General features: G+C 41.1%; 1 protein-coding gene across 5 annotated transcripts in view; it reads right to left on the bottom strand.

Annotated features, from left to right (window-relative positions):
• LOC145341822 (uncharacterized) overlaps positions 1–13,388 on the bottom strand; it is a 707,529-nt gene that overhangs the window by 125,354 nt on the left and 568,787 nt on the right. For all 5 annotated transcript variants that reach the window (XM_080186786.1, XM_080186791.1, XM_080186787.1 and 2 more), the window contains one exon: positions 12,159–12,281. In XM_080186786.1, coding sequence (XP_080042912.1) covers positions 12,159–12,281 — 123 coding nt within the window. The remainder of the gene's footprint in view (positions 1–12,158; positions 12,282–13,388) is intronic.

The following is a 13,388-nucleotide window of genomic DNA, read 5'->3' as shown; positions in this document are numbered from 1 at the left end:
AAATGGGTTGGTGATCAGGTCACTTGCATGATGATTCTTCAGGTTTATGCTTCATTTTCATTTGCTGGGCTGGCTCTCAGGACAAATTGCACTAGTAATCAGATTGTCTACTCACTGAGGGGAAGAGATTTTGCCTGTCCCCCTGCAGTTCCTGATGACCGACAATTTTTATGGGGGACTGTCAGGGATGAAGGGTGCAGTATTCAATCAGAAAGTTGCTTCTTGCCTGGAATGCAAAAATGGTTGAGTAGGAGAGTCTCTATTCATGCCTTGGAGACTTTATTCAAGGAAGAACATCCTATTTCCATCAGGTAGGTAAAGAGTGCCCCATCTGACTGCCAGTGAAGCATCAACTGAAGTGGTTGGATGTGTAAATATGGTAACACACCAATTTTGGCCTCAGGAATGTGCTGGATACCAAATCCCCAGTACTCTAATGAAGACTGCAGGATCAAGGCACCTGACAAACCTGCTGAATGTAAGGCTTTGGAATGATATTTAAATACACCTTTAAGTAAGTGCATCAGATCTTTTAAAGATCTTCAGTGCCAGTTGCTGCTATTGGTTTGTTTTGACCGGAGTTCCTTTTATTAGTGCCAGTTTCCTTTGAACTGATTTATGTGCAGGAAAAAGGAACCAGCAAAAGCATATCTGGGACCTGTGGGTTGCTTTGACTCCTTTGGGTTGCACCTCAACATTTGAAGAGAGGATACAAATTCATTTTGGCAACTACTGTTGGAGGAAACTCTTCCCAGTGACAACAGCCCAGTTCAAAAAAGAGGACAGGAATAAACTTGGTGCAGCTGTGCTGGGAAAATCTAAAGTAACATTTTCCTGAGGGTTGGGTTTAAGGTCGATGCTTAGATGTAGGTAGAGAAACAGAATTTCACAGTTTGCAAATGAACAAAACTTGGGAATGTAGTAAACTGTGAGGAAAATAGCAGAATTCAAAAGAATGTGGACAGACTGATGAAATGACTGGTGAATTTGGGAAAAAGGAAAAGGAAAGACAATATAAACCAAATGGTACGATTTTAAAGGGGGTTTAGGAGTAGAGAAACTTGGGGATTTATGTACATAAATCTTTGAGGCTGATTGGACAAGTTGACAAAGTTGCTCAAGAAATGATTTAGAAACCTTAGCTTCATGAATGGAAGAATAGCAGCTACAAAGTTATGCTGCACTTTTATAAATAATTGGTAGATCTTAGCTAGAGTATTGTATTCACTTCTGGGTGTGAATCTTTCGGAACTATGTCAAAGTTTTGGAGGTATCATTTAATGGAATGAAACCAAGAATGAGAGACTAAAGAAAGTGGCACTGTTCTCCTCAGAGAAGGTTAAAAGGAGATTAATGGAGATGCCCAAAGTTAGAAATTGATGATGAGGTTCTGCCACTCAAAAAGATAACAAACTATCTGCTCTATTTTGTTTCCTAGAGGCCCTGGAGATTTGATTTTAATGCACTCAAAGCACATTCACTTATACAATGTTAAAATCAGGCCCTGATCTATAAAATAGTGAGACATAGAAAATAAAATGAATAAAAATGGTTTAGAGTTTAAAAAATACTTAGGAAGAGAATATATTGATTAAAAATTATGTTGAAGGGCATCTCAAAAGGAGGTGATTTTAACTTCAGAACAGCAAGTAAATATAACAATAATAAGTAATACGTGGAGCCTTCCATTTTGTAAGACGATGGTTTGTTTTGTGGTCACTAGTCAACTGTATGTTAAGCTTGTCTACTATGTTATTTTAATGCTCTGAAGCAAAATCTCCGAGAAGAAAACCTGGGCAAAATGTAAGGAGGATGTAAGAAGGGTTTCTGAAAGGTTAGGAGCCCCCTCTAGACTTTCCAGTTGAGTCAAAAGGAATGCAAAGTGCAACATTTGGCACTAGTTTGAATTCAGGAGTTGCTGGAATGATGACATATTTAGACATCACATCACCTTTGGGTTCCACTCCAGAATTTTTTAAATCAGGGTTTACTCCATTAGCCTTCAGCTTGTCCAAGGGAGTTTGGTTGAAGAGTGCTGGGGCGTCGCTACATGCCAGTCGTTCTGTGAACTGCATGACTGGGGGCCAAATCCTCTGAAGCTTTAGCCTAGGGCTTCTGAAGAGTGGCAATCAGTGTCAAATTGCCACTCTGCTCCTACTTTCCTGTGTCACACTGGAGTTCTGCATTTCTGGTTGGGATTTTCAATCCTGGTTTGTCCAGAAATGCAGGATGCACCTGAAATCCACCTAACCTGCACAACTTTGGACTGTGGGGGGGAAACGGATGCACTCAGAGAAAACTCACACAGATGCAGGCAGAATGTGCAAATTCCACACAATGTTAGAATCGAACGCGGCTTCCTGGGTGCTGTAGGCAGCCTTGCTAACGCCTATGCCATTCTGCTGCATCTGTATCCCTCAAAATTTTGACAAATTTCCATGGGGGGTTGGGGGCGTACCATGCAGGGCTCAGTCTGGGTGTTTAAAATAGTTGAGCTGAAGTTAGAGTGTTTTTTTTCCTTCTGACTCAAAGTAACTACCGGCGTAAAACTGGCAGAACCATCTGAGGTTAGCAATTCAAATCGCTTTGTTCCCAACCAGTGCAATTGTCCAAGGGAAGTTCACCATTCTGGACAATGCTGGATAAACCTTTCCGAGTGAACTTCCTGGAGGGAATACCCAGTGCATCACTGGGGCACTCCCCAAATGAAACGCTGGAGAACCAGGAAGTTGTGGCCCATTATAGTCCAAGCATCTCTTGGTCAATTCAACCTCATAGTTATCTTTTTAAATGACGTAAGAAAACTTTCAACTCCAACCAAATTTAGACACTAAACCAAGATTCTTAGTTAAAGCTAATTCCTTAAAGGAATCAAAGTCACCACCTGAATCACTATCCCTCCTTTGTTCTAAGCTTCACTTTAAACAGTTCATATTGTTTGGCTTTTTCTCTCTGGAGCTTTCTATCTGTATCCTTCTTCCTCTCCTCATTTGCTAACTTCTCTCTAAAGTTCAAGCTTTCATATTTCTATTGTATTTTTTTCCTTTTCTTACTCCTCTTTCCTACTGAAGCTTTCTCATTCCTTTTTCTTTTAATTTGCCCTTGTCTTTTTCAAGTTTTTTCATTTCTTTTTCTTCCAGTTCAAATGTTTTCATTTCACTTTCCTTTTCTTTTACTTCCAGCGCAAATCTTTTCAGTTCCATTTGTTTTTCTATATCAAGCTGCTTCATTTGCAGCTGAAGTCTTACGAGCTCTAACTGTGTGATTCTAGCAGTTTCCACCTCTCATTTTAACTGTTGCGTATGTACTTTAACTATATCTACTGTATGAAATTGCACTTTTATTTATACCTGTACTTTCTATCTGTCTCTCACTAACTTCTACAGATGCACCTTAGAAAGCATTCTTTCTGGTTGCATCATAACTTGGTACGGCTCCTGCTCTGCCCAAGACCGCAAGAAACTACAAAGGGTCATGAATGAAGCCCAGTCTGTCATACAAACCAGCCCCCAATCCATTGACTCTCTCTGCATTTTTCACTGCCATGGAAAAGCAGCCAGTATAATCAAGGACCCCACGCACCCCAGCCATACTCTGTTCTACCTTCTTCTGTCAGGAGAAAGATACGAGTCTGAGGACACATACTGACTGACTCAAGAACAGCTTCTTCCCTGCTGTTATCAGACTTTTGAATGGACCTACCTCACACTAAGCTGATCTTTCTCTACACATTAGCTATGACTGTAACACTACATTCTATACTCTCTCCTTTCCTTCTCAATGAACGGTATGCTCTGTCTGTATAGTGTGCAAAAAACAAAACTTTTCACTATATACTAATACATTTGACAATAATAAATCAAATCAAATCAAATTTAGCTGCTAACACACTCAACTGTGCCTTAGCCAAAGATTTCAAATACTCCACAGTTACATGTTCCATTTCCAGTCTTAGCAACTGCTAAAGCCACATTGCAGTCCAATCACTTTAAAATCTCTCAACACAAAACATCCAAGTTCCAGATTCTCCTCAAATCCTTTTGATTTACAAATTCCAACTGAATGAAGGAACTTTGATGCTGCCAGAGCCCCCAGAATTTGTTACGACTCCAGCGGATATTACTGCTGAGCAAGTCAGACCCCAGAATGAGGTCACACTGTCTCATCCACACTTATGGTGAATACTTTTTCATTTGGTCATGGGGTGTGAACGCCTCTGATTATCCCAATATTTATTGCTTATCCCTAACTGTCTTTGAGAAAGTGGTGGTAAGTTGCCTTTTTGAACGACGCAGTAAAAAGTCTGACAACACCAGGTTGACAACCCCAGCCCAACGCCGGCACATCCACATCATTTTTGAACGACAGCAGTCCATGTGTTGTAGGAACACACACAGTGTTGTTAAGAAGGGAGTTCCAGGATTTTGACCCAGTGACAATGAAGGAATGGTGATATAGTTCCAAGTCAGGATGTTGTATGACTTGGAGGAGAACTTGCAGGTGGGGGTGTTCCTATACATCTGCTGCCCTTGCCCTCTAGAGATTGTGGATTTGGAAGGCACTGTCAAAGGAGCCTTGGTGAGTTGTTGTAGATAGATATACTGCTGCCATTGTGACTTGATGGTAAAGGGAGTGAATGATTGTGCAATGGGGTGCTTTATCCAGCTTCTTGAGTATTGTTGGAGCTGCACCCATCCAGGCAAGAGGAGAGTACTCCATTACTTTTGTGACTTAGCCTTATAGATGCTGGATAGGCTTTGTGCAGCTGGGGCTAATTGCTATGTAGTATACCCTACTCCTGTAGCTTTGAGGTTGATATGGTTGGTTAGCTCGGATTGGAATTAATGATGACCCCATTAACCCATTAGTATGAGCTCAGCGATTGTGGTTCCACTGAACGGGCAGATAGCAGGACTTTTCTCAGGGAAGCTGATTATTACCTGTAGCAAGAGTGATACCTATCACTTATCTGCCCAAACCTGAATGTTAGCAGATGCAGAAATTTTATAATGGAGATGTGCAAAGACTCAAGGGCTATAGTCGAGGTAAAACTGCACAGGCTGATTTTTAATCTATCTGCATGCATCCAAGCACCAGAAAACCAGACAGCAACACTTAACAGAAAGGGACTTGATTCCATGAATGTGCACCTGGTTAGTGATCTCTGCTGCAGAATATTTGCAATTTTGCTAGAGATCTGAAGAAACAAAGGCAACAGTTTCTCTCTGTCTAAAACCTACACTGGGTTTCTGCCACAGGCTGTGGGGTCAATACAGTCTCATCATGCTGATTGTTTTTATGCTACTGTTATCTCTTGCTTGTGTCAGAAGTTCGAAAAGACTTGGAAATGGAAGGATTCATGAAATATTCATAATGTAGTTTGCAGTCAGGTACATACATTTTGTAATTGAAAGGAACTGAGAGGCAGATCTTCATTTAGGTCTCTTCATAAAGCCTCCTAAGTGGGGAATATCATGTATAAAGTGCTTGAAATTATACAATGAGCCACTAAAGCAAAAACAAAAGCCACAGTTCTGTAGAAGGATCATTTAGATTCAAAATGTTAACTTCATTTCTCTCCGCAGATGCTGACAGACTTGCTGAGTTTATCCAGTATTTTCTAATTTTATTATAAAGTACTATGAGATACTGGATCACAAACGTTTACTGCATTTGTCAAAAATTCCTTTCTCTGCTACTTTATGTCAGGGTGCCAACTTATTTAGCTTCCACAAAGTATTGGAGAAAGACATTAAATTTACAAATAAATCATAATTATGGAGGATCTTAATGAACTTGAAATAAAGCAGCAAGAAAAGGGAATGAAATGTGAGGAAATAAGAGTATTTTAGTTTGTACCAGACAGCTGTTTGACTCTATAACGCCCAGATATTTATATGGAAAGACTGTAGGCACACAAAAAGTGACAAAAGAGTCAATCAACAATAAATTTAATGGTAGGGTCTCATTATTTTATTTAAATGAACAGGCTGACCCACCTCCTTAACACAACACCCGCCCCATAACTCACCGCAACTACCTCCCAAGCTAGCCTACTTCCCCTATTCCCCAACCATGCCTCTGTCTCATTACCCATCTAGCCCTCAACACCCTACTGCCCCCCATTTCAGCAACCCTCCCACCCATTGCATCTAACTATCTCTAAAATGATTTCAGAAAATTAACATTTTTCAAGTAGACATTTTACCAAGAATACTTGCCTGATGGTAGCTGCTATATCAGGAGCTTCTGCAGCTGAATTTTGCATTAATAGGCTGTTACTAGGATTACTTTCCTTTTTCCCCCAGATTTCAACAGCTTCAAAAAAAAATTAGGCAGGCGGTCGACATATTGCTCCGTGTTAGGGACAAATAGGTCCAGTTTCCCAAAAAGGGCATTTTGACACTCACAGACTGCTGAATGAGTTTGCCTCAAAAAGGCTTCCACAAGAGGTCTGCTCTCCTGATTTCTGCAGCAGTTGGAAGGCAGTCTAACTGATCCTCATCACCAAATGTAGTTTCTTGCAAAGACCACTAAGTAGATTAACAAATGAACGGTTTATTAAGGTAAGTAATCAGGTACAAAGAGTGATATAAAGGCTATCATATTCCACAACTCCAGACTCCTAACTGGCAAGGAAAATCCACGCTCAGTCCCAGGATTCTTGTGCTCTGGTCCAGACTGGGTCAATGATCCTCTGAGAACTTGCCTCTTAAACAGGCATGAAACCATGCCTGTCCTGCACCCTATCCACCTGCCACCTTACCCACCTGCCACACTACCCAGCTGCCACCTCACTCACCTCACCAACCCGACACACTTACCTACCCATCTTATCATCCTACCTATTCACTCATTCGTCCATTTATCCATTCACCCATTCAGTAACATTCATTCTTGACCATTAAACTTATCAGAGGGCAGCTAGTGCAGTAAAAAAGGGACATGTCTTGTCTCTCATGAAGGACCATGAAGGTGGCAGAAAGCGTCATAGATAGGAGCTTTAGCGACATGGTCACACCCAAGCTGCAGGCAGATAGATGAGTGACCACTAGAGGGGCGGGCAGTCAATGAAGGAATCTCCTGTGGTCGTCCCCCTCTTTAACAAGTATACCATTTTGGATTTTGTTGGGAGGGATGGCCTGCCAGGGGATAACAGCAGCAGCAGCCAGAGCAGTGGCACCTCGGCTGGCTCTGTTGTTAAGCGGCAGGGGGACAAAGAACACCAGAGCCAGAATTATAGGGGACTCTTGTAGTTTGGGGTGCAGATAGGTACTTCTGTGGATGTGAAAGAGACTCCAGGATGGTATGTGCCAGGGTCCAGGATATTTCTGAATGGGCAGAAAGCATTCTGAAGGGAGACGGTACAGAGCCAGAGTACATATTGGTACTAACAACATAGGTAGGAAGAATGATGAGGTCCTGCAGCAGCAGTTTAAGGAGTTTGGTAGAAAGTTAAAAAGCAGGACCTCAATGCCAGTAAGGCTAAAAACAGAAAGATAGTACAGCTCAACATGTGGCTAAACAGCTGGTGTAGAAGGAAGGGCTTCAGATAACTGGACCGTTGGGATCTCTTCCAGGGCAGGTGGGACCTGCACAGGAAAGGTAGGTTGCATCTAAACTGGAAGGGCATACAAATTCTGGCCGAGAAGTTTGCTAGTGTCACATGGGAGGATATAAACTAGTTTGGCAAGGGTGGGGGGAACCAAAGCAAAGGTGAATTAACGGAAGGGGAACCAGAGAGTAGGACCAGTAAGACTCAGAGGAAGAGCAAGCAGAGTGTGGTTGCTAATCAAAGAAGGTCTGCTGGACTGAAGTGCATTTGTTCCAATGTGAGAAGTGTAACAGGTAAGGCAGGTGAACTTAGTGCTTGGATCAGTACTTGGAACTATGATGTTGTTGCTATTACAGAGACAGAGACAGGATTGATAGCTTAATGTGCCAGGATACAAATGTTTCAGGCAGGATAGAGGGGGATGTAAAAGAGGTGAGGGATTAGGTACTTGAGAAATTGTTTATTTTAATTGAGGGATAAAATAGCTGAAGGAATTTAAATGTAATGAATGGGTTATCAATTTTGGTGCTTTTTAATAGTGAAGTTCAATAAATAAACTTTAAACTTAATCAACATCTGGCATATGAGAAGCTTTCAAATGTAAGGTAATAGGGATTCAGGACCAGCACATTCCTGCAAGGATGTAGGATAAGTATGGCAAGTTTTGGGAACCTTGGATAATGAGAAATATTGTGGACTTAGTCAAAGAGAAAAAGGAAGCATTTGTTAAGGCTAGGAGACTGGGAACACACAAAGCAAGTGTGGAATACAAGGTAAGTAGAAAGAAACTTAAGCAAGGAGTAAGGAGGACTAAAAGGGGTCATGAAAAATCATTGGCCAGCAGGATTAAGGAAAATCCCAAGGCTTTTTATACATATATAAAGAGGAAGAAGGTAGCCGGGGAGGGAGCCCTATCCTTAAGGGGAGGGGATCTACGTGTGGAGCCAAAGAAAATGCGTGAGGTATTAAATGAGTACTTTGCGTTAGTATTCACCAAAGAGAAGGATTTAGTGGATGATGTGTCTGGGAAAGGGTAGTAGATGTTGAGATCAAAAAGGAGGTGGTATTGGGGTTCTTGAGAAACAGTAAAGTAAACAAGTCCTCAGGGCCTGATGGGATATACCCAGAATACTGAGAGAGACCAGGCTGGAGCCTTGAGAGATATACCCACTGGCTACAGGGGAAGTCCCAGGGGACTGGAGAATAGCCAATGTTGTTCCTTTGTTTAAGAAGGATAGCAAGGATAATCCAGGTAATTGCAGGCCGGTGAGCCTTACATCAGTGGTAGGGAAATTATTGGAGAGGATTCTCCGAGACTTGGAAATAAGTGGACATATTAGCAAGAGGCAACATGTTTTTGTGAAGGGGAGGTCATGTCTCACTAACTTGATCGAGTTTTTCGAGGAAGTGACGAAGATGATTAATGAAGGTAGGGCAATGGATGTTGTCTACATGGACTTCAGTAAGGCCTTTGACAAAGTTCCTCATGGCAGATTGGTGCAGAAGGTGAAGTCGCATGGAATCAGAGGTGAGCTGGTAAAATAGATACAGAACTGGCTTGGTCATAGAAGAGAGAGGGTAGGAGTGGAAAGGTGCATTTCTGAGTCGAGGGTTGTGACAAGTGGTATTCCTCAGGGATCAGCGCTCGGACCTTTGCTGTTTGTAATATAGATAAATGATTTGGATGGAACTGGTTTGATAGTAAGTTTGCAGATGACACAAAGGTTGGTGGATTTGCGGATAGTGATGAGGACCATCAGAGGATACAGCAGGATATAGATCAGTTGAAGACTTGGGTGGAGGGATGGCAGTTGGAGTTTAATTCAGACAAATGTGAGGTAATGCATTTTGGAAAATCTAAAACAGATAGGAAATATACAGTAAATGGCAGAACCCTCAAAAGTAATGATAGGGAGAAGAATGTGGGTGTACAGGTACACAGGTCACTGAAAGTGGCAACACAGGTGGAGAAGGTAGTCAAGAAGGCATATGGCATGCTTGCCTTCATTGGCCGGGGTATTGAGTTTAAAAATTGGCAAGTCATGTTGCAGCTTTGTAGAATCTTAGGCCGTACTTGGGCACTTGGAATATAGTGTTCAATTCTGGTCGCCACGTTACCAGAAGGAGATGGAGGTTTTGGAGAGGATACAGAAAAGATTTACCAGAACGTTACTTGGTATGGAGGGCATTAGCTATGAGGAGAGGTTGGAGAAACTTAGTTTGTTCTCACTGTTGAGGGACAACCCGATAAAAGTCTACAAGATTATGAGGAGTATGGACAGAATGGATAGTCAGAACCTTTTTCCCAGGGTGGAAGAGTCAAATATTAGGGGGCACAGTTTAAGGTGTGAGGGGCAAGGTTTAAAGGAGATGTATGGGGCAAGTTCTTTTACATAGAGGGTGGTGGGTGCCTAGAACTTGCTGCCGGGGGGGGGGGGGGGGGGGGTGGGGGTGCTAGAGGCAAATACTATCGTGAATTTTAAGGGGTATCTTGACAAATACATGAATAGGATGGGATTGGAGGGATATGGTTCCCAGAAGGGTAGGAGGTTTTAGTTCAGTTGGGCAGCGTGGTCAGTGCAGGCTTGGAGGGCCGAAGGTCCTGTTCCTGAGCTGTAATTTTCTTTGTCCTTTTTTCATCTGACCCTACTCTGCTGCAATGGAGCTCTCTGAGGGATGCTGCATTTTGCATTTCTTGGAAATCCAGGCTCAGAAGGTCCCAGAATAAATGGGGAGCAGCATCATTGGAGGAATGTAGGGAAATCTAGGCTGATGTTTTGCATCACAATATATACTGCCGCCATAGAGAACAACTAGGGAGATAGTGAACAGAATCTAATAAGAATGAAGATAATGACAGAGAGATATGGACAGTACAGAAACCAAAATAATTGATTGGATTAAAACCAACTTCCAGTAAGATGAGGATGGAGCTAAATGAGATAAATCGGTTAAAAATATTGATGGAGAACTTGCGTAAGAGTGGGCTACCTTTAAAGAAGAATACATAGACCTCATGAGAAATATATTCCACTTTAAAAATGAATGAACAAACTATGAAATGCCATGTTAGCTGAAGAAGCAAAATAAACTGCATTTAAAGAAGAGGCAAACAAAAAATAAGTAAGCATTAAGTGAAAGGATGCCAAAAGATGAGCTGAAGAAAGATGTTAACAAATGAATTAAGAAAGCAAAGTGAAAACATGAAGAAAGAATGTAACAATAAAGGATTCTATAAACACAAAAGGAATAGTGAGGGTCACTGAGAGAGATGTATGATAAATTCCAAGACGATGATACAGAAATACAAAGATATTAATTTTCCTTGAAGGGATGGAAAAAGATGAAATAACAACACTGCATATCTTCAAGACGGTTCTACAAAAATTGATACAGGAGGACATTAAATGGATACTAAAGAAATAATGTTAAGGACAAATTCAATAGACAAAGCAATACTGTGAGAAGACTAATATAAAGCTAATGTAAGTAAATCCTTGTCACAAAAAACAAGATATAAATAATCCATCAATTAACAATATTAGTGGTAGAAAAGAGGTTGGAATCTTAGATGAAAGATAAGATGAAAAATCTAGAGATATGCAATACAATAAAAATAGCATGGATTTGCAAAAGGAAAGTTTATCCAATCTTAGGGGGTTCTTTGAAGAAACAACAGCAAATGTAGACAATGGCAATGCAAGTGGAAGATATATCCATGTACTTTCAACCAGGTACCACAAGATATTCATGACAAAGTTCTTGATGTGTGAAGTCAGGGGCCAGGTATAATAAGAAAGCCATTTTTTTGTTGGAAATTGAAGAACTCAGTGGGGTAGAGGAGCAAAGAGATATATATGCAGTGCTGGTTTCCATACTACAACAAGGGTACCGAAGCGCTGGAGAAAGTGAAGCAAAGATTTAGAAGGATAACAGGGTGTAATTATGAAGAAAGACTGAGCAGAATTGAGGGCTTTTCTCTTGAAGAGAGAGGAAAAGGTGGCTGAGTCGGGATGTTTAAAATTATGAAGATCTGATAGGATAGAAATTGATTTATTTCACAGTGAGTCCAGAATAAGGTAGCATAAATATGAGCTACCACTAAGAGATCAAATAATGAAACTGGGGGAGGGGTAATTTGTTTATACAGAAAACAATGAAAATATGTATAGAATTTGATGCCACACTGAGTGGCTGAAGCAGATCGCATTTTACGCATTAAAGAGGAAGCTTGATGCACACATAAGAGAGAAGCCATATTGAGCAAAATGGGAAGAGCTAATTAGAGTGACAAAAGGTAATTAGAGTGGGAGGGGGCCTAGTTCTCTGCTGTAGAATCTATGTAATTATATATAATTTCAGACTAATGCTTTGAGCGATCATTCACAGCGTAACTTCAAAGACTTTGTGTATATTTTAATACAGGCCAGAAAAAATTTCTCCTTAATGTAATATTAATGTTTCTTAAGCAGATGAGTAGTTTCATATTATGCTCCATAGTTCACAGACCACTTATGGCTCTTCATTAAGAGCTAGCGCCCAAAACAACATCAAACATGTGTTAGTCTACAGCAAAAGAGAAAAAAAGAACAAATCTTCCTACCTTCTTTAATTGTTCAAGATGAGTAGTCTGGAGATCGTAATCTGCATCAGAATGGCTGTGTGTGGCTTTGTAGGAAGCAAAATCTGTTTGCAGTTGTACAAGAGACTCTTCCCATCCAGTAGCCTGAAATGAAAATATCCTTCCATTTAGGAGGAAAATCACCATCTAAGTTGGCAGTGAAAGCATTTTTGGACAACCTGTGAGCATTTTATGCAAATACATCTTATAACTGCAAACCTTTCTTTGGATATGTTGTCAGTATTTCCACTGAAATCCCTTAGTGTTCCTTTAATACGTATGGTTAGTGCATTGTCTCAGGGAGGTGCATACATATATATTATATATGTAGGTTCAAATTATATTTAGCAAATTTAAGAAATAAGAGCACAAATTCCTGGATCCACTACAGTTCACTTACCACCACAACAAGTGCACAGCAGATGCCATTTCTCTGGCCCTATACTCAACACTGGAACACCTGGATAGCAAAGACACCTATGTCAGGCTCCTATTTATAAACTACTGCTCAACCTTCAACACCATTATTCCTGCAAAACTCATCTCCAAACTTCGTGGCCTGGGGCTCAGCTCCTCCCTCTGTGAGTGCATCCTGAATTTCCTAACCCACAGACTGCAATCAGTAAGGATAGGCAACAATACGTCCTCCACGTTCATCCTCAACACCGGAGCTCTGCAAGGCTGTGTCCTCAGCCCCTTACTATACTCCTTAGTAGAAATGGTCAAGAGCTTCATATTTTTGGGTGTCCAGACCACCAACAACCTGTCCCGGTCCCTTCATGCTGACACTATAATTAAGAAAACCCATCAATGTTTCTACTTTCTTAGAAGACCAAGGAAATTTGACATGTCTCACCAACTTTTACAGATACACCATAGAAAGCATTCTTTATGGTTATATCAGATTTTGGTGTGGCTTCGGCTGTGTCCAATAGTACAAAATCTACAAAGGGTCGTGAATGAAGTTCAGTCCATCACTCAAATCAGCCTCCCATCCATTTACAATGTCTACATTTCCCGCTGCCTCAAAAAGCAGCCAACATAAATAAGGATCCCCACGCACTGTGGGCACACTCTCTTCCACCTTTTTCCATCAGACACAAAAGTTTGAGAACGTGTATCAACCAATTCAAGAACAGTTTCTTTCTTGCTGCCATCAGACTTTTGAATGGACTAACCTCGCATTAAGTTGATCTTTCACTACACCCCAGC

This window comes from Carcharhinus amblyrhynchos, chromosome 4, assembly GCF_965287045.1.
Source record: "Carcharhinus amblyrhynchos chromosome 4, sCarAmb.v2.hapA, whole genome shotgun sequence".
Taxonomy (NCBI): domain Eukaryota; kingdom Metazoa; phylum Chordata; class Chondrichthyes; order Carcharhiniformes; family Carcharhinidae; genus Carcharhinus; species Carcharhinus amblyrhynchos.
Note: the sequence above shows the minus strand (reverse complement) of the source record. Positions and strands in the feature narration are given on the sequence as shown.